The sequence below is a fragment of the Camelus dromedarius genome, chromosome 7 (assembly GCF_036321535.1).
Source record: "Camelus dromedarius isolate mCamDro1 chromosome 7, mCamDro1.pat, whole genome shotgun sequence".
In the NCBI taxonomy this organism is placed as follows: Eukaryota; Metazoa; Chordata; class Mammalia; order Artiodactyla; family Camelidae; genus Camelus; species Camelus dromedarius.
In genome coordinates, this window is record NC_087442.1 from 41,200,264 (window position 1) to 41,218,830 (window position 18,567).

Here is an 18,567-nt window from a genome sequence, read left to right on the forward strand (position 1 = left end):
GTCATTATTAAAAAAAAAAAACCTAGAAAATAAGTGTTGGTGAGGATGTGAAGAAATTGTAACCCTTGTGCACTGTTAGTGGGAATATAAAATGGTGCAGCTGATATGGAAATCAGTATAGAGATTCCTCAAAAAATTAAAAATAGAATTAGCATATATCCAGCAATTTTACTTCTGAGTATATACACAAAAGAATTGAAGGCAGAGTCTCCAAGAGATGTTTTCACACCCATGTTCATAGCAGCATTATTCACAATAGCCAAAAGGTAGAAGCAATCCAAGTATCCAACAATGAATGAATGGAAGAACAAAATGTAGTACACCCAAGCAATGGAATATTCTGCCCTAAAAAGGAAGGAAATTCTGACACATGCTACAACAGGGATGAACCTCAAGGACATTATGCTAAGGGAAACAAACCACTCTCAACAAGTCAAATATTACATGATTCCACTTTTACGGGGTACCGAGAGTAGTCGGTCTCATAGGGCTAGAAGGTAGAATGGTGATTGCCGTGGGCTGGGGTAGAGGGGAACGGGGAGTTACTGTTTAAGCGTTATAGAGTTTAAGTTTTGCAAGATGGTAAGAGAGTTCTGGAGACTGACCACACGACATTGTGAAGGTACTTGAAACAACTGACCTGTACACTTAAAAATGGTTAAGATGGTAGATTTTATGTTATGTGTATTTTACCAAATTAAAAGAATCACAGATTGGTTGGTGCCATGGATGTCCAGGCATCTTCATTTTAAGGCCACAGCAGCTCCACTAGAGGAAAGGATGCCACTTAAGAAAAAAGCCAGCTCTCCCCACTCTTGTGGGGAGAAAGGCCAGCTTGCTTCCATGATTTTGTCTCCACGTGACAGGCAAAATGCAACTGAATGTTTTGTTCATGAAAATTGGACTTCATCACTGGCAACAAGTGAGCTATGTCAAGGTCAGAGTAGATGATGGTCCGTTTACATGGCAAGGAACAGTTGAATGTTTAAACTTTATTCTCAGCTCTATTTTTCATAAACAAATGCCTACAAAGCCCCAGGGTGACAGTGTATTCATTCCTTTACTAGGGCTGCCATAACAGAGGACCACAAACTGGGAGGCTTAAACAACAGAAATTTATTATCCTGCCATTCTGGAGGGTAGAAGTCCCAGATCAAGGTGTTGGCAGGATTGGTTCCTTCTCAGCTCTGGGAGGGAGTCTCTGTCCCATGCCTCTCACCTGGCATCTGGTGGTTTGCTGGCAATCTTCAGCTTTTCTTGGCTTGTAAGAGCATCACCCTGATCTCTCTCTTCATCTCCATATAGCATCCTCCTTGTGTATGTGTCTGTGTCCAAATTTCCCCTTTTTATAAGGACACCAGTCATAATGGACTAGGGGTCCACCCTCCTTCAGTAGGACCGCATCTCAACTTACATTTGCAACAACTCTATTCCCAAATAAGATTACTAAAGTATGAGGTTAGGACTTCAGCGTATGCATTTTTGGAGGACACAGTTCAATCCATAACAGAACAGGTACGTGAAGGATGGATGCCACAACCTCCTGGAGCATGGTCTGAGAATTTGGAAGTTGCTTCTGGAGTCTACAGCCTCCCGTCAAGTTGCTCCCCTCACCTCTAGGCACCACCTCTGCCACACGAAACCCCTTCAGGGGTGCCTAAAACCATGGCCGCTTCACCAGCCTCTTCAGTCAATGGCTTTAAAGTTCATCATTTACTTTGCTGGTTATCTTGGGCCATTGCTTTTCTTCTCCACTCAGATGGGCCGTTTTGGTCATCAAAGAGTTTATCTATGCCTCCACTCACAAGACAGCGGATAAAACAAGTCTGTCCTTAACTAATTCAGATGCAAAGTGTGAAGCAGCTAACTTTGAAATTAGTTTCTAGATGAGATTTATTTCAAGAGCATCTATGAATTTTAATGACTGCTCTCTCCTTCTTCCCCAGCAGCAGAGCTAGTGATCTGAGCAGCTCAGCCAACATCTGAATGGAGTGCCTGGGGTGCAGCCAGCGAGAGCTGTGCGTGTGACTGCACATGTAATAAGCAAACTGCTCGTACCCTGGAGTGTGCGTGTGTGTGCATGTGCGTGTGCGTGTGCGCTGATGCCTGGGCCTGTTGTGACCCAAGGGTTAAGGGCTTGCCCAGGTACTAGGAGAACAGAGGTTCAGACTCATGTTTCCCCTTAAGCCAACTTACGTATCAGGTAAACCTTCTCTCCCCCGTACCACGTTCTAAAGAGGGCACCTGAGGACAAGATAATGCAAGTGGAGATGATACTGCTCCATGCAGGAGCTTTTCGAGGGGGCGCTGCTAAGTTGAGGGGCGGTACTAAGTGCACTTTGGGTTGAAAGTTGTTCCATTCTCACACAGGTTAGTGGAATTTCTAAGCACTACTCTGCCCATTTCCTACTAATACAACTGAATAAATACAGTGTTATCTACTTTTTACAAAATGCTTTTGAGGACATTTTCCCCTTGGTTTACCCAAATACCCATTAGTTTAGTTAGCTACAAAAGCTAGGAGAACATTGTGTGGTTTAGTTAGCAATTTCAGCTCTGAAAAGAAAGTCCCCGTTTCTAACACAGGATGTTGAAGTGAGTGTTGGGTCCTGTGTAAATGCCCTGCGTCAGCCCTTCTAATGCTAAAAATGGTCGGCTTCGACGGGGGCTGGTGACCACTGATGGGCTTCACGAAGGAAGTGACTGGAAGCACTTCCACCTATTAAAGTTTATTAGGTACAAAGAAATGAATCTGCAGAGGGGAACATCCATAAATATAAAACACACGGGAAACGCTGGGGGTCACAGACAACACTGCCAGCCAGAATATGCGAGATGGTAGGGGCGCTGTGACTCAATGTCTTTACGTCCGAGTTTGTGGTCCAGGGGCTATGCCTTTGTCCTGCCGGAGGCCGGCACCGCGGGAGTTTAAGGGTGGGAATTCAGTGATGGGTCTGGAGGAGACACTTGATGCCAGGTTCCTGAGACTTCTCCCTAATTTCGATTTTTGGTTTCTGCTTGTTCCTTCCCTCTGTCCTGGAACAGTTTTATTTTTAATCTCCATCCCAGAGGTGCAGAACACGAATGTGTAAACACCTCATCGGGGCAGGCAGTCTGCACTGAAGGTGGAACTGTCTTGGTCTAGGGCCTTCTTAATCATGATAATTAAAACCCTTGTAATTATGTTGTACAACTGGGAGGTGGGTGGGAGAAATTGTTATAATAAAAAGATTCTGACCTTTCAGGAACCTTGCAGAACCCATAAAATAAATCAGCTATGCCCACAGCTGACGGCCTGCAAAAGCTTCTTTTCCATTGATTTAGCTGTCACAACTTCGCATGATTTGTTCCCCAGAGAAGGGAACTTGACCTTGCTCAGTGGCTTTTGTCTGGAACGAGAAAGCACGACAGTGATGGAGGATACCCTCTGAGTCGTGGCTCCAGACAACAGCTAGGTGGGTGCGGTCACCCTTGCCAAAACACGCCTCACGGTGTACCCTTCTCGGATGGCTGGGTCCGGGCATGACCTCCTTGAGGTGTGAGTGAGTGAGTGGGTTATTTCAGAGGAAACATTTTTCACTGCTCTTCCCACATCTCCCTCCTTGATTTCCTTTAATCGGCAGCTATTTTGGGCCTAGACCAGGAATTAGTCTGTTTCCTTCTATTTTCTCTCCTTCCTCTGTCACAGCTTCCCCTCCAAGGATGGGGAGCATCTGGGGTCAGGCAGCAAGCAAAAACCCATTTCCATTCCCTTGCCAGCTGGAGGAAAAGGGTGAGAGAGGTGTGGTCACAGGTCACATAGTCAAGGCTGGCTGAACTCAGACCTCTCCCAGCCAGAGCTGCCAGCCCAGGGCCTGGGGGAGTCTCAGACCAGTTAGGTTCTCTTCAGCTCAGGAGGGAGCTAGGTTTTGCCTGATGGGTGGATCCAGGTTTCCCAAGGGTGGGGGTGGGGCACGATATTTGAGGCGGATATTTCACAATACATTTCAGACTACACTTTTTCGTGTCCTATTTTCCATGAAAACCCTGCACTCAGGGGAAGAAAAAAAAAAAAAGACCTCTGAGATAGAATTAGTAATTTACTCTAACAACGACTTATGCAGGTTTCTAACCTGCAGGGAAAATACCGAAATTTCATACAGCTCACCTCACCCTGGCTGCCAGGATGGGGATGGGGACTTGGAGGGACCAGAGGAAAGTCGCGGGGCACTGTAAACAGTAAGAACATTGGCTACTTGTAGGATCATTCGATACAAAAGGGGCCTTGGGGGCGGTGGCATGGGAGGGGCCGAGCCCACTCTCTCACCTGTTTTGCGTTTTATTTACATTAGGCAACAAAAGAATCCCTGTCCTACAGGACTGAAGCGAGGTGGCATCTTGTTCACTGGAGGCTGTGTGGCACTGTCTGGGCGTGGGGACACACTACTCTCCGTGAGCTGCATCATTTATAAGGCATTATCTGGTTTGATTTTGCAGTTTGTGTGATGAGAATATAAAATCATGCCAAGAAGAAGCCGTTGTGGGTACCATGAGTTTGGGAAACTAAGGGATCTTCTAAGAACGGTTCAGAGTCTAGCAAGGGCCAGCCCGCACGCTATTTACACTCATGGAATGGAAACCGGGAGGCGGGGTCAGGGCTTTTATCTGTACTGACAGATGAATGCCAAGATGCATTTTAAAAAATGGAGAAACGATGTGTTTTCTTCTTAAATTACTCAAATTAAAGTCGACTATAATACTGATTTAAAGCCTGTGCAAACCACATATTTACAATAAATAAATGCTCTAGTCAGAGCCTCTATGTCAGCTGAATTACAGCTTGAGTATGGTGAGGTCACACGTTCTCCTGGGGATGTCCACCCTGCCACCCGGACCGCAGGTGGCTTACAGGACATTGGCTTCATCTGTCATCTCACCGGAGTGTCTTGAGAGAGAACTGTAGAAACACAACGTTACCAGATGAGGTCAGGAGGCTGTACACAAATGACCCACCCCGGTCTGGGCCCCGAAGCTTTCCCTCATGCATGCAAGGCTGCCAGGGTAGGACTGAATGCAAGTTTTGAAAGAAAAAAAGGGCCTTTAAAGATGAGACCCTGTTGTGTGCAGTGAGAGATGCCGCCTCCGGCCAGGTTAGAAAACAGTGTCTGAGCTGTCTTGTGTGAACGTGAGCTACCCCAGATGGCCGTCCCTGAGGAACACCTGACACTGTCAAGGGGAAGGCGCACCCTCAGTATCTCTGGGTCCCTGAGGAGGATTCCCGGGTTTACACTCAGAGCCCCGAGGGATGTGTTACCTGAGCATTTCTGCCTTTGATGTCATCGGAGCTCTGCCCAGCCGCCTCGGCGTGGAGCCAGGGACCAGGTGTACGGCCTGAAAGACACAGGAACCATCTCACCGTCTGCTGGCCCAGGGGCCGGCTGTGTCTTCACGGAGAAACTCTGGCTACCTGGCTCGTAGGGCTTCAGCAAAGGAACCAAGGGTAACGTGAGCCCGTCAACCTGAAACCCTCAGGCTCCTGGCCCTAGACTGGGTGTTTCCACCCACTGCTTCTGTGTCACAGACCGTGGATACAGAGGTGTCCCATCCACTGTGTTAGGAGGAGAACAAGTGATTAAGGCCTGGCATCTCAATGCAGGTGAGAGCTTCAGAGCTCCGGACACACCGCCATCTCCAGACTCTCCCGTGTGAGTCAGAGAAGGAGTAAAAGATAAGTACCTGCTGACAGAGCTCAGGCTCTGATCCCTGAGGACTCAGCTCATTCTCCAAAACACATTGTGTCTAAATATTACACAAGTTACATATGAATATACTCTCATAATTAAGAATCAAAGAATACAGAACAGACAATAGGAGAAAAAAACCTAACATGCTTCCTCTCTGCCTGCCTGTCTCTCTAATCCCAATTCTCTATCCCAGAGTCACCTTTGCTAAAAGTTTGGTGTTTATCCCTCCAGGTTTATTTCACTTTTTGGCATTTACTTACATGGATGTGTATATGTGCAGATACATGATTTAATCGGTCTAGGCAAGTTTTAAATCCCATTCCCAGGTGTTCACGAACTTTCCCTGTGAGTCAGGTGGTCTGAATGGTGTCTCTGTGGTTCTTTCTCTGCTGCATTTGGCACAAGACTTTTCTGTTTGCTTTTGTCACAGACTAGGAGTTAAATAACCATGTCCCAAAGCCCTCCGAACAATTCAGGCTGCTGTGCTACTTACAGAGCAATGGGAAAAGCAGAAACATTCATCACAGATTATTTATGATACTGAAAAGCTGGTGATAACCTGTATTCAACAACAGTGATTACGAAATCCACGGTTTATTACCAAATGATGGAGCACCACGCAGCCAACTGAAGGTCTACAAAGGCTCAAATAACGTGGGATGATATTTGAAGTGCAGGAGAAAAAAATCAGGCTAGAAATTGTCTAAATAGCAAGACCTCATCTATTTAAAAAAATCCATTAAAAATGAAATTATATACTGGATGGGGGAGGGTATAGCTCAGTGGTAGAGCTGCTGTTTAACATGCACAAAGTCCTGGGTTCAATCCCCAATACTTCCATAAATAAATAAATAAATAAATAAATAAATAAATAAATAAATAAACAAACAAACAAACAAACAAACCTAATTACCCCCCAAATTTAAAAAAAATTAAAATAATGTAAATAATAAACTGAGTTGATTCCTTTGGGATTTACTGTTTTTAAAAATCTCATAAATCCTTTTCAAGCTTTCTGCAGTGAGTATATAAGTCATCTTAAGAATCTGTTACGGTAAGATATAGTTTTTTAAGTGACATATCACATAGAAGGGTCTCTACAACTTACAAAACATTAATCCAATGAGCACTGTAATGTTCATTAAAATACTTTTTAAATGAATGAGTGCATTTGTTCTAGGATAAAGATATTTTTGGGCAAATAACATAGGGATTGCTAGATTTTTAGCCAGATTTATAACCAAGTGAAAAATAAAGAGACACTGATATACAGCCCCTGACCTAATTCCATGTGGCAGTATGGCCTTGGAACTACTGTTCTTAGATTTACGAAACTCCAGTCTACTACAGAAAAGCCTGCTTCCAGGCCAGGATTTCTTAATTTGACTCTATTGACATCTGGGGCTACATAGTTCTTTGTTGCGGGGAGCTGCCTGTATTCTGTGGGCTGTTTGACAGCGTCCCTGGTCTCTCCCAACTACGTGCCAGTAGCACATGCCCCTGACCATTTGCATCAACAGCAGAAATGTCTCCAGATGGTGCCAGATGTCCCTGGTGGTGGTGGGAGGAAGGGGGCAAAATCCCCACCTTGGAGAACCACTGGGCAATCAGTGGTAAGCAGTGCCCACTATTTTTCATAAATATGACTGGAAATAACAGCAGAGCTACTGGAGAATCAACTTCATCAAAACAGAAAGGAAAACTTCGCCTCTTGTGAAAGAAATTTCACTGCTGTCACAGGGGGGTGGCCGGGAGTTGACAGGGTTACTTAGGGGACTTTCAATCCAAATATCCTTGAGGGGTTTTCCCTTATGAGATGCCACTACAATCTCTTAGAATTCAACAAGGACAGCCCTTCTGCTTGGGCTGTTTTCCCACAGGAGAGTATTTCATAGTCATTAAAACAAACTTTGCAAACTTTGGGTGCCCCAACCTGTGCTAAGAAGGACTTTCTCCACCTCTGCCCAGTCACATGTGGCTACTGCACACAGAGCAGCCCAAGGGACTGCTGCTGCCACCTCCTGGTGAACGGATGGGGCCGCGTCCTCGTTACCAACGTGGCTGTGCTGGCTACAGAGCAGCCCAGATGGGAGAGACTTCTCTAAACCCTGAGGCTTAAAGATGAAAGTCTGTGGGCTGAAGGAGCAGAGGGCTGAGGGCCATGCTGGCTGCCAACTTTATGTTTCACCATTTGTAAACCAAGCCAGCCTTGTACCTTTTCCCAGACACAGAGATATTTTTATGTCAAAAAAAAAAAAATCCATACTGTAGCCAACCAACAAGAGGCTAAATACCGCAGGGCCTGGAAAACGTCCAGAAAGGATTTACAAACTTGGCTGGGCATCAAAGCTGGGTCTCTCTGAGAGCCTCCCACAACTCCTGCCAGCCTCAGAGGGCAGTTCCTGGGGCTGGGATAGAAGGTGGGCTCCTAGGAGAAGCAGATTAACCCTCAGCTCAGGGCCAACTCGGTCTCTCTAAGGTGCAGTCCACGTGGCATTAGGCGGAGAGTAGCAGGTGTGGTGCAGGGGACGTCGGACGTTCCTGGATGGAGACATGGAACAGAGAACCTCACCTCGAGCCTGGCTTTGCCACCAGCTGTGCCCGAGGGCAGATCACTCTACCTCTGCCTCGGTTCCTTCAGCTCCACGCCAAGGAGCGGGGCTGCAAGCCCTCATCGGGCCTTCCCTGTCCTCACACGGGAAGCCTTACAGTCTCCAATTAAAGGAAATGCCAGGTTTCACCGGAAATGATCATTCGAGTATCTGCCAGATCTAAGCCTTCGAGATCGCCTGTCCAGCCTCTCTCCTTCCTCACTGTCACTGCTGTAGCTGATGCTGGTCTGAGGGACGCGTGGCCTCCCCCTCGACTACCCCCAGCTTGTGGAGAACGTACAGGGTCCCCTGTGTGCCCCAGGGCCTTGCTTCCCTCCACAGGGCTGGGCTAATCACAGTCTCTCTCCCAGTAATCTGGAATTTTGATACTAGTTTTAACGATCATTAAAAGTAATACATATCCATCATAGAACACTTGGACAAAATAGTGACACATCAGGAAAATAAAAATAAAATAAAAATCACCCAGCATTTCACCATCGAGTGTGTATTTCTAGCTTCTTCTCTCTTCTTTTTTTTATCCACTTCTCTGTCTCCAGATAAATTCACGAAATCATTTCTTTTTAAAGTTAAATGTAGGTTTTATTTAATGTACGTTCAGTATGCTGGTTTTTTGGGTTTGGTTTTGTTTTTACTTCTCCAGGTAGTGTAGCATTTTTCCCATGTCAGTAAATATTCAACAGCGCTCTTTTAATAGATACCTGATTTCCAGCCTGTGGTTCTGCCCTAATTTATTTAACCCTATTATTGAAGATTTGTGCTGTTTTCACGTTTCCTCTGTAAATGCTTTAGCAATTTGTGGATATTCTTATTTATTAATTCAACAAGTGTTTATTGAGTGTCTGTGTGCCTGGCCCCATGCTGGGAGCTGCAGATGGACCAGTGAGTAAAAATGCATGCAGTCCCTGCCCTCCAGGGACCTGCACTGCACTGAAGGAGACAGGTAAATAAACAGCGTGTCAGGAGGTGATATCTGCTTTGAAGAAAACGGGACGGCTGAAGAGAAGACAAGTGACAGGACAGGAAGGGCGGCTATTTTATCCGGAGCGATCACCGGGGAAGACCATAAGGAGGGGTGTGGTCAAGGGCAATGACCAGGCGTGGCTAAGATAAGCTCGCCAGCAGAGGTCCTTACTGCCCAACTGCCCTCTGCAAAGGCAGAAGCAGTCTGGCACTGGCACTGTTTTCTGATTCTCTCGGTCTTGGGACATCTAACTCTTTGATTTTATAACGTGAACCACCCAGTACTGTTAAAGTTACTGCAGTGCTTGGTGGAGAAGTTTCTCTGCTAATAGAAATAACGGTAGCTAGTTTTGCTATAAGGGTAAATGACTCTATTTTAAAAAAGGAGTTGGGCCACAATGAGATACCACTTCACATCCATCAAGATGGCTACAAACGAATCACCAAAACCAGAAAACACCAAAAGTTGACAACGATGTGGAGAAACTGGAACACCTGTGTGCTGTTGGAAGGAATGTAAAATGGAAAACAGTATAGCAGTTCCTCAAAAAATTAAAAAAGGAATTATCATATCATCCAGCAATTCCACTTCTGGGTATATACATAAAAGAATTGAAAGCAGGGTCTCAAAGAGTTACTGGTTCACTCCTATACATAGCAGCATTGTTCACAGCAGCCAAAAGATGGAAGCCACCCAAGTGTCTACTGATGGAAGAATAGATAAACAAAACATGGTAAAAAAAAAAAATTACAATGGAATATTATTTGGCCTTAGAAAGGCAGGAAATTTTGACATATGCTGTAGCATGAATGAACCTTGAGAACATCATTATGCTAAGTGAAATAAGTCAGTCTCAAAAAGTCAAATATTGCATGGTTCTACTTATATGAGGGACCAGGAGCAGTCAAACCCACAAAGCTACAGGGCCAGAAAGTAGAAAGGTGGTTGCCAGGGGCTGAGGGGAGGGGAGAATACGGAGTTGCTCAGTGGGTCCAGAGTTTCAGTTTTACAAGGTGAAAAGTTCTGGAAATTGGTTGCACGGCAATGTGAATGCATTTAACACTATTGGACTGTACACTTAAAAATCGTTAAGATGGTAAATTTCATGTTATGTACTTTTTAGCCACTATTAAAAGTAAAAAAAAAAAAAGAGTTGGGATGAAAACAGTCAAATTTCTAATCAGCCACCTTCCCACTAAGCTGACCATGATGAGGATGGTTTTGCTGGGAACACCAGACTGAAACATTATGTCTGGGTGTCTGTCTCTCCTCCTGTCTGTCCTTCACCAAATTGTGAATTTCTCAAGGGTGTGTCAGGGGGATCATTTATCTAAATCTCCAGCAGCTAAGGGCCTCAATAAATATCTGTCGATATGATGATGACTTCACCTTTCTACCATCATTATGTTAATAAATATTTGTGGGCATTTTCCCCCAAAGTTTCCTAGTGACAGAATTTTTTCACTTTCTTTTTATTGTGGTAAAATACATATAACATAAAATTTACCATTAATGACATTTAGTACTTTCACTTTGTTGTGCAACCATCACTACTATCTAGTTCCAAAACATTTTCATCACCCCAAAAGGAAACTGGTACCCATTAGCAGTCACTCCCCATTCTCCATACTCCCTGCCCTCGGCAACTGCTAAATCTACTTTCTATGTCTTTGAATTTGCCTATTTGGGATATTCCATATGAATGGAATCCTACAATATGTGGCTTTTATGTCTGGCTTCTTTCACTTAGCATGTTTTCAAGGTTCATCCATGTCGGAGCACGGACCACTACTTCACTCCTTTTTATTGCCCAGTAATATTCTATCGCAAAGCTACTCCACATTTTGTTCATCCATTCCCCAGTTGATGGGTATTCGGATTGTTTCTAGCTTTCAGCTATTGGGAATAGCGCTGCTATGAATATTTGTCTATAAGCTCTTGTTTGAACACCTGTTTTCATTTCTTTTGGGGATATACCCAGGAGTGGAATTGCTGGGTCAGATGGTGATTCTGTTTAACTTACTAATGTCTTTTAAAAACATTTAAAAATTGGACAAAATCATCTACCAAAGAACGAGTCTCTCACTTGCTAAGTGGAGACAGTGAAGATGGCACCGGGATGAGCTAAGCCTTAGGGTATCCGTGTGCTGTTTGTGCATCGGGAGAACAGAGAGAAAGCAAGCAGGCTGGAGGAGACAGAGCCCCAGAACCGCTACAAAAGAGCGTGAAAACACATCATCTGACAGAACCAACGCTATCTCCCCGACCATGAAGAACTCGAATCGTGGGTTACCAGGTCAACGAAGGAAATACAAGAGGAAAACTGTAAGAAGAAACGCAATCAGACAGGCATGGCCTGTATCATATATACTCACACTCATACAGTTAACAAGGTTCTCCGCCACGGCTCACAAGGGTGGCAGGAACCCGCTCGCTGAACTGTGCTAGGAGGCTCCTGAAGCATTTTGTGTCTGCCAATGCCACATCAATCGAAAATTGCATCTTCTTTTTGAAATGGCAAATGACCTTTCTAGTCTGTAGGATGTCAGTTCGTTAACAGCTCATTGATTTTTTTGGTTTTAACTGTTCCATCCTGATCATTATGGGATTACTTATTTTGGCGTGGACACTGATTTGAACATCTCTCTGAAAGAAGAGACACCCAGCACAGACTGCCACCTGTGCCCTCCGGGTGAGCTGTGGGGGACATAGCTTTTATTCTACTCTCAGGATGAGACTAGGCACCATGGGCTCAAAATGCAGCTGACTTTAGACTAGAATGTACTGAGTCTGAAGGTTGAAGGACTCCACAGCACAATACTGAGAAAGGCTGGATAACAATGATCTTTAAAATTCTGTTTTTTGGGGGTGGTTTAGGGCAGAGAGGTCAGCAAAATACAGCCAGCAGATCATATCCAGCCAGCACCTGCTTTCACAAATAAAGTTTTACTGGAAGACAGCCATGCCCATTTGCTTACATATTGTCTGTGGCTGTTTTCATGTCAAAGTAGCAGAGCTGAGTAGTCATGACAGAGGCCAAATGGCCCACAGAACATCAAAGGTGTCCTTTCTGGCCCCTTAAAGAAAACATTTGCTGACCTCTGGTTTAGGATAGGGCTCCAAACTAATGACCCACAAATCTAGTTCCATTCCTGACTGTACCCCTCAGCCTCAGACCTGTATACTCCTCGCTTGACCTGCCCCAGGTCACCTCCCCCTTGCAGCTCTCCACCCAACTCAACTTGGCCTGACTGATAATCTCGCCTCCTCCTGAAACCAGCTCCCTTCCCGCTTTTTCTTCTTGGAGCCACATCATCCATCCAGGCCCAGGCAGACACTCAGCGGTCCTTGGCCCCTCCATTTCCCCCATTCCTCCCAAGGTCTGCATCCCCAAACCCCGGCCACCCTCACCCGCATCCATCCTCCCTCCCATGGACTGTGATCAAGGCCACAGCTTTCCTGACTGTGGTCTCTACCTCCTCTGATCAAGCTACCGGTCATCTGACTCAACCGAGATCTCATCACATCCCTTCTCAGAGTTCACCGTGGCCGCGTGGAAGCAGCACTGGCTCTGGCCGAGAAATACCTGGATTTGAAATTCCTGGCTCTGCCTCTAACTTGCTGTGAGGCTTCAGGCAAGTCACTTGGCCTCTCTGGACCTCCTTTTCCCTATGTGTAAACTTCCTCCATTAAGGACTTATGGTAAGGTCTGCAGAGTGCCCGGAACCATGCCAGGCACATCTGCGGGGTCCACAATAGGGTCACTTACTGTGCTGGCAGTGGTTAGTATTTTACTGACCGTTCTTCTCTGCTTATAGGTTCAAGTTCCAACGTCTTCAAAGGGAGAAGACATCTTTCATGTTAGGAGGAAACACACCTCCTTGTCCTCTTCTTTTCGTGTATAGGCACCTCCCATAGGGTAACACACCGAGGCTCTCTCTGCCCTCTTTTTCCAGAAAGGTGAAGAGAAGGGACCAGCCATGTGCAGCCTGGCCCCTTCTAGGTCCTCTCTTTGAAATCTGACTGCCCATTTATGCAGGAATATCCTGTCCTGCCCTCCTGGGCATGCGGAAAGCTCTCTGAGGCCGGCTCTGTGGCTGCCAGGAGGCCAGCCGCAGACCCCTCATCTGTAAGTCCCCTTGCCTGGGGGAGGCACAAGCCTCATGCTAGGGTGCAGTATTAGGGAGTCGGCTGTTATCTAAGCTGTCCTCCAATAAACACACTTAGATCTTCATCCGTGTGACTCTTGTAAACATTCCACATGATGGGGAAAGAAATGTTATTTATTGACACTGCCCCTCAAGGCCTAACATCTCTGGCAGCCTGTGCCGTCCTATCCAGGCAGCCTGCGCCCTTACACACCACGTGGGACTTGCTCGTAGGTCCTAAATGCCCCAAACACTATCGTGCCTCTCTCCTGGGTGCATGCAGTGCTCAGCCTGGAATGTCTTTCCACCTATGTGGAAATGTTACCTCTCTCTATGCCTTCAGGTCCCTAGCCTCCACCTCCACCCTCACACCTGCCGTGGTGCCCTCTGCACTTTAAACAATCAGTCATTAGGACTCTCCATCGTGAAGAGATTAATTTCTCCCACTTCTATCTCAGGAATGTGCACGGTCACAGCTCGATGGTAGGGACCTTGTTTCTTATACCTCATAGTCTCTGGTGCCAGCATGGTGCCTGGAGCAAGGTGGACAGTTCACACCCATCTGCTGAGCTTGGACTGAGCAAGAACAGGAGCCAGACCCAGCACCTGTCTCCTCCACCACCATATCTTGTCATAGTTTATTCAAACCCCAGATGGGACAATTTCCCTCTGTCCATCTTTATTCTCCTCCCCTCTCCCTTTCTCTTCCAGCAGAGAAAGATCTGCCCAGGCTGACCCCGAGAGGACCTTGGACCTGAGCAGAGAGCAGACTGGCACTCCTTGGTCTGCCCTGCAGGAAGCTGAACCCTGGGGAAGGGACTTCGCCAAGGCACCACTGCAAGGAGAGGGTCAGAAAGCTGGGTTCCTGGTCTTGGGCTAACCCTGGACACTGACGATTTTCCATGCTGCTCCACAGATGTCTGCGGTTGGGGGCCTTACTCACGTTGTGGGGTGGCAAACACATTGGACCCTCACCCCATGTTGTAGGCTCTGCCTCCCTCTTACCAGCTTCTGCCAGTTGGATTGAATCAGCACTGGACAAGAATTACATTAATTAGTAGGCAGCGGTCAACACCTACCATGCTTTTCTTTGCTTCCTGAGTTCCTAGAGTATTTGACTCCTTGCCCTTTTGGCCACGAAGGGCAGGCCGCCAGTCTTCCTCGTCCACTCTCAGGGCTGGACAGGTCACCAAGTGAAGGCGTCTCTTGGAGCCTGGCCTCCCAATGAAATCAGAAGGAGGAAGGCGCTCCCTGGGCTGAGATTTTCAGCTTTGGATGGATATTGGAATCACCTGGCAGCTTTCAAAAACACTGACATCTAGGTCCCACCCTGGATATTCTGATTTAGTTGATGGAGGTGCAGCCTGGCCTTCGGAGTTTTAAAAGCTCTCTAGGTCACGCTAATGCGTAGCCAGGGTACGAACCGTTGACCTAAGGGCACTCTCTGTTTCACAGTCTGTCAGGGTTTTGAACTGGGGGTTTGGGTTCTTCCCCAACTATTAATGCAAAGTTCCTGGATCCATTTTGCTGTCGTCTTGGGTATTTAGCTCCCTAGTCAAAAGCCCCAGTGTTGGGGAGGGGCCAATGGTAAATTTAGGCGTCCACATCCCATGCCAAATAATTGAACCTGGTGTTCAGTAAGAAGCCTCTAAATGAACCCTTGGGGATTAGGACTAATAAATGTTCTGAAACTTCCAAAAGTATGAACAGCACTGCCTCCTTGTAGTAGTACACTGAAATCCTGGGGTCACCCCTTACACAGCCTGTGGCCAGTCAGGGAAAACCAGGAGTCTTATCAGGGCGGTACTCACTTCTGGGGATCTTGCTGGGGTAAATCTTCTGGCATGGTTTATACTCGTCCGGAGGAGGAAAGTCTTCCATAGAATGGAACGTGAATTTAGACTCAAAGTCATCTGCACACATGGGAAATGGCAAAATTACTCTGGTTACTATGATGACCCAAGTGTTGACAACTTCCAGAAGCACACAGATTTGCCCGCCCCGTGCAAGGTTTTAACGGCAGGGCTATCCCCCCTAAGACATCTGTTCACCTCTCAGATTGTATTGTTTAGCTGGGATATAGCGAATCAGGAAAAGTGAAATCAACAGACTCTCCCCATCCTCTACTCCAACTTACTTCAAGCTTCTACAGGGAGCAGAAGCACCACAGGCCTCTCCAGGGTCCAAAGTCAGAGGTGGGGAACCTGACAGCAACAAGGGACTGGCAAAGTCCCGTGGCCTGAAGCCCCTGCTGTGCTCCTGGGGAGGACTATGCTGGGGAGGGGTGGGCAGGACAGGAGTCCTCAGCCTGGCTGGTAGGAAGGAGAGAGAACAGCCTGCACCCAGCTGGGGACCTGGGCTTCCCAAAGCAAATGGGTTCTGCCCTGGGCGCCTGATGGCAAGAGGAGAGGGGTCTTGTGGCCCTTTCATGCGTGGAGGCCCTTCTTTGTGATCTAGGCTTTGTGTCTGACAGTAGCTCAGCCCACAAAGGGATCCAAAGATTTTTAGTCACATCTGACCCAGATGACTTTCTCTCCTATTGCAGGGTTTTTGTCCTAATTGTCCCCCTGCTGGCAGGCCTTCCATCCATCCTCTCACCTTGTCCAAATCAGTCTATCTTTCTGGCTGATGCCTGATTTCTCCAAGGAGACAGACAGTCAAACACGCACACAGGTCAAATGTTGGTTATCTTCTCTCTTTCTACTATCAATCAGAAGGTTGGAGAGTGGGTTTTCCCTCTTGAAAGCCTCAAGAAAAATCTTCTTTAACACAACCTGTAGGTTGTTCTGTGCTAGAGTGAGCCCCCTGATTTTAAGCACAGACTCTGAAATGACAGCACTGTGGGCTGGGCGACTCCCCCCAGGCCAGAGGAAACCACTCCTCACTGACAGCCAGCACGGCAGATGGTGGGCCCCGCTTACCCATGATATGCAGGCTTCCATTCCGCAGCTGACCTCCGGGCTGCTGGGTCGGGGTCCAGGCTGGGGCCTGCTGGCTCCTGCTTGAAAGCTCCGTGGTGGGTGACCTGGCAGGGGGTGCCGGGGGTGGGTTTAGCTTTCCCCCACTGGTCCCTGAAAGAAGAGGACGGCTTATTAGATATAGGATGGCAGATGCTCTAACTTCCTGCAAGAGGTGAGATACTGAGCTCTTTGGATGTAACACGATGGGTGATAAAAAGCCTCTCAAGCCACCCTGCCTGTGACTGACTCCCAGTTCTCCTGCTGGAATAATAACACAACTTCTTTGTGCCTCAGTTCTCTAATCTATAAAACGGGAATAATAATAATATACATACCTCTTAGGTTTGTTGAGGGGGTTAAAAGAGTTGATTAAAGTCCAGAGGCATGTGGTAAGGGTTCAGTAAATGTTAGCTGTTGTGATTGTATTCACGATGATGACAGCCCAAGACAGGGGAACCACTGCAGAGTCTAAGCAGGTGAGGCTCAGAGGGAGGCCAGATGAACAAGCTGTCTGGGGCTCTGAGCCTGGCCCCGTGTTTCTGTTCACACTGGTTCCCCTGCATTGCAGACCCTCGTTTCTCCTTCCAGTCAATCTATATCCTACCTGCCCACCAGGACCCAACTCAAATCCCACCTACTCATCAAACCTTTCCTGACAACCCCTGTGGGACCCTCACTCTCCTTTGCCAAGACTGTTCTTTATGGCTCATCTGGCAATTAATAACCCCACTGTCTTGGCACATCAACACAGGTTGCTCCGCTCTTGAAGGGATGACAACTGCACCATTATTATCTGTTCCAAGACGTTCACAATGACAACCTCCTCCTCTTCCCCACGCTTGGCCTGAAGCAGAAATTATCCTCATATTGCTCATGGAAAATTAAGTTTCATGTCCAAAGATACAGCGAGAGAGGCCAGACTTGCATCCATTCCTGGCCTCGGGTTTGCTGCTCTGGAGCTGGTGACGGCTCCCGGCTCAACAGCTGTTCTCCTCCATGGCTGGCTGCTGTCAGAGCACCTGCCCTGCAGCTCCCACCCTCTTCCCTCCCCCTCCCCAGTCCCCACCCTCCCCCTTGCTGGTCTTTCTTTCCTCTGTACTGGGGTCCACTAGGATTTACCTGCTCCCACAAGTGGACTAAATAAAGCGGCTATGGGGCTGCTGACCCCTGTTCTGGGTGAAAAGCTGCCCCTCCACATGGTTAGGGAGAAGGAAGGGAAATCATGCCGAGACCTAGCTACCTGCAAAGCACTTCAGGCACATTTTCTCATTTAATATGCATAACAATCCTATGCGAGATGTGTTATTATTGCTATTTCCATTTGTCAAACTAAAAAAAAAGCAAGGTTCAAGAGCATTAAAAAAATGGCATGAAGTTACACAGGCGTGGATGAGAAGGCTGGACTTGAACTCAGATCTCTCTGAATGTAAAGCATAGTTTGTTTTTTTTCCCACCATGCCTTAAATATTTAAGAATCACAAGTGTCAGATGGGGCTCCCCAGTACCAGTGCTGGATCTTATGATAAGTGATTAGTCAGCTGGAAAGAGAATGATTAAAACCTTATTTCCTGTAACCAAAAGCCTTAAAAATATTTTTGCTTTTTGTATCAGGAATTCCCTTTCAGGAACCCATCTTTAAAAAAAAAATCCAAAATGTGACTACAATTGCTATAAAAGTATTTATTTCCTGTGATATTATTTATAATAACAAAAAATGGAATCAACCTAAATCTCTAACACTAGTATATATTAATTATCTTATTAACATGCTCATAGGTATATTTTAATGATATGACAAATATCAGATTATATCGGAATTGTTTTTAATATTAAATAAAAACAACAGAAAATAGTACATAAAAAATAGTGTTAACCATGGATATATGTGGATATATTCAGGAAAAAAAGACAGGAAACACAGTTTCTGTTTCTGGGTGATGTTATTATGGGTGATTTCAATTTTTTCCTGTTTTTTCTACAATGAGCTTGTATCATTCTTAATTTAAAGATACACATTTAAGAAACTTCCTGCATCAAAAGATTTTCTGAAAAACCGAGGAATATGTGTGTGTATGTATAACTGTGGCTGTTTGTTGGAGGGTATGTGTGGGTGTTTTTGAGTGTGTTTGCATGTGTGGATGAGTATGTGTGTGTACATGG

General features: G+C 46.2%; 1 protein-coding gene across 4 annotated transcripts in view; it reads right to left on the reverse strand.

Moving 5' to 3' along the window:
* Window positions 1-148: 148 nt before the first annotated feature.
* The window catches only part of WIPF3 (WAS/WASL interacting protein family member 3), a 70,904-nt gene continuing 52,485 nt past the window's right edge, over window positions 149-18,567 (reverse strand). For 2 of the 4 annotated variants that reach the window (XM_064487481.1, XM_064487482.1), the window contains 5 exons: window positions 16,369-16,518; window positions 15,259-15,360; window positions 14,423-14,481; window positions 5,294-5,370; window positions 149-4,936 (listed from right to left, as the gene is read on the reverse strand). In XM_064487481.1, coding sequence (XP_064343551.1) covers window positions 4,885-4,936; window positions 5,294-5,370; window positions 14,423-14,481; window positions 15,259-15,360; window positions 16,369-16,518 — 440 coding nt within the window. In that variant the 3' untranslated portion in view covers window positions 149-4,884. The remainder of the gene's footprint in view (window positions 4,937-5,293; window positions 5,371-14,422; window positions 14,482-15,258; window positions 15,361-16,368; window positions 16,519-18,567) is intronic. The other 2 variants (XR_010381637.1, XM_031455117.2) reach the window with 2 other exon arrangements.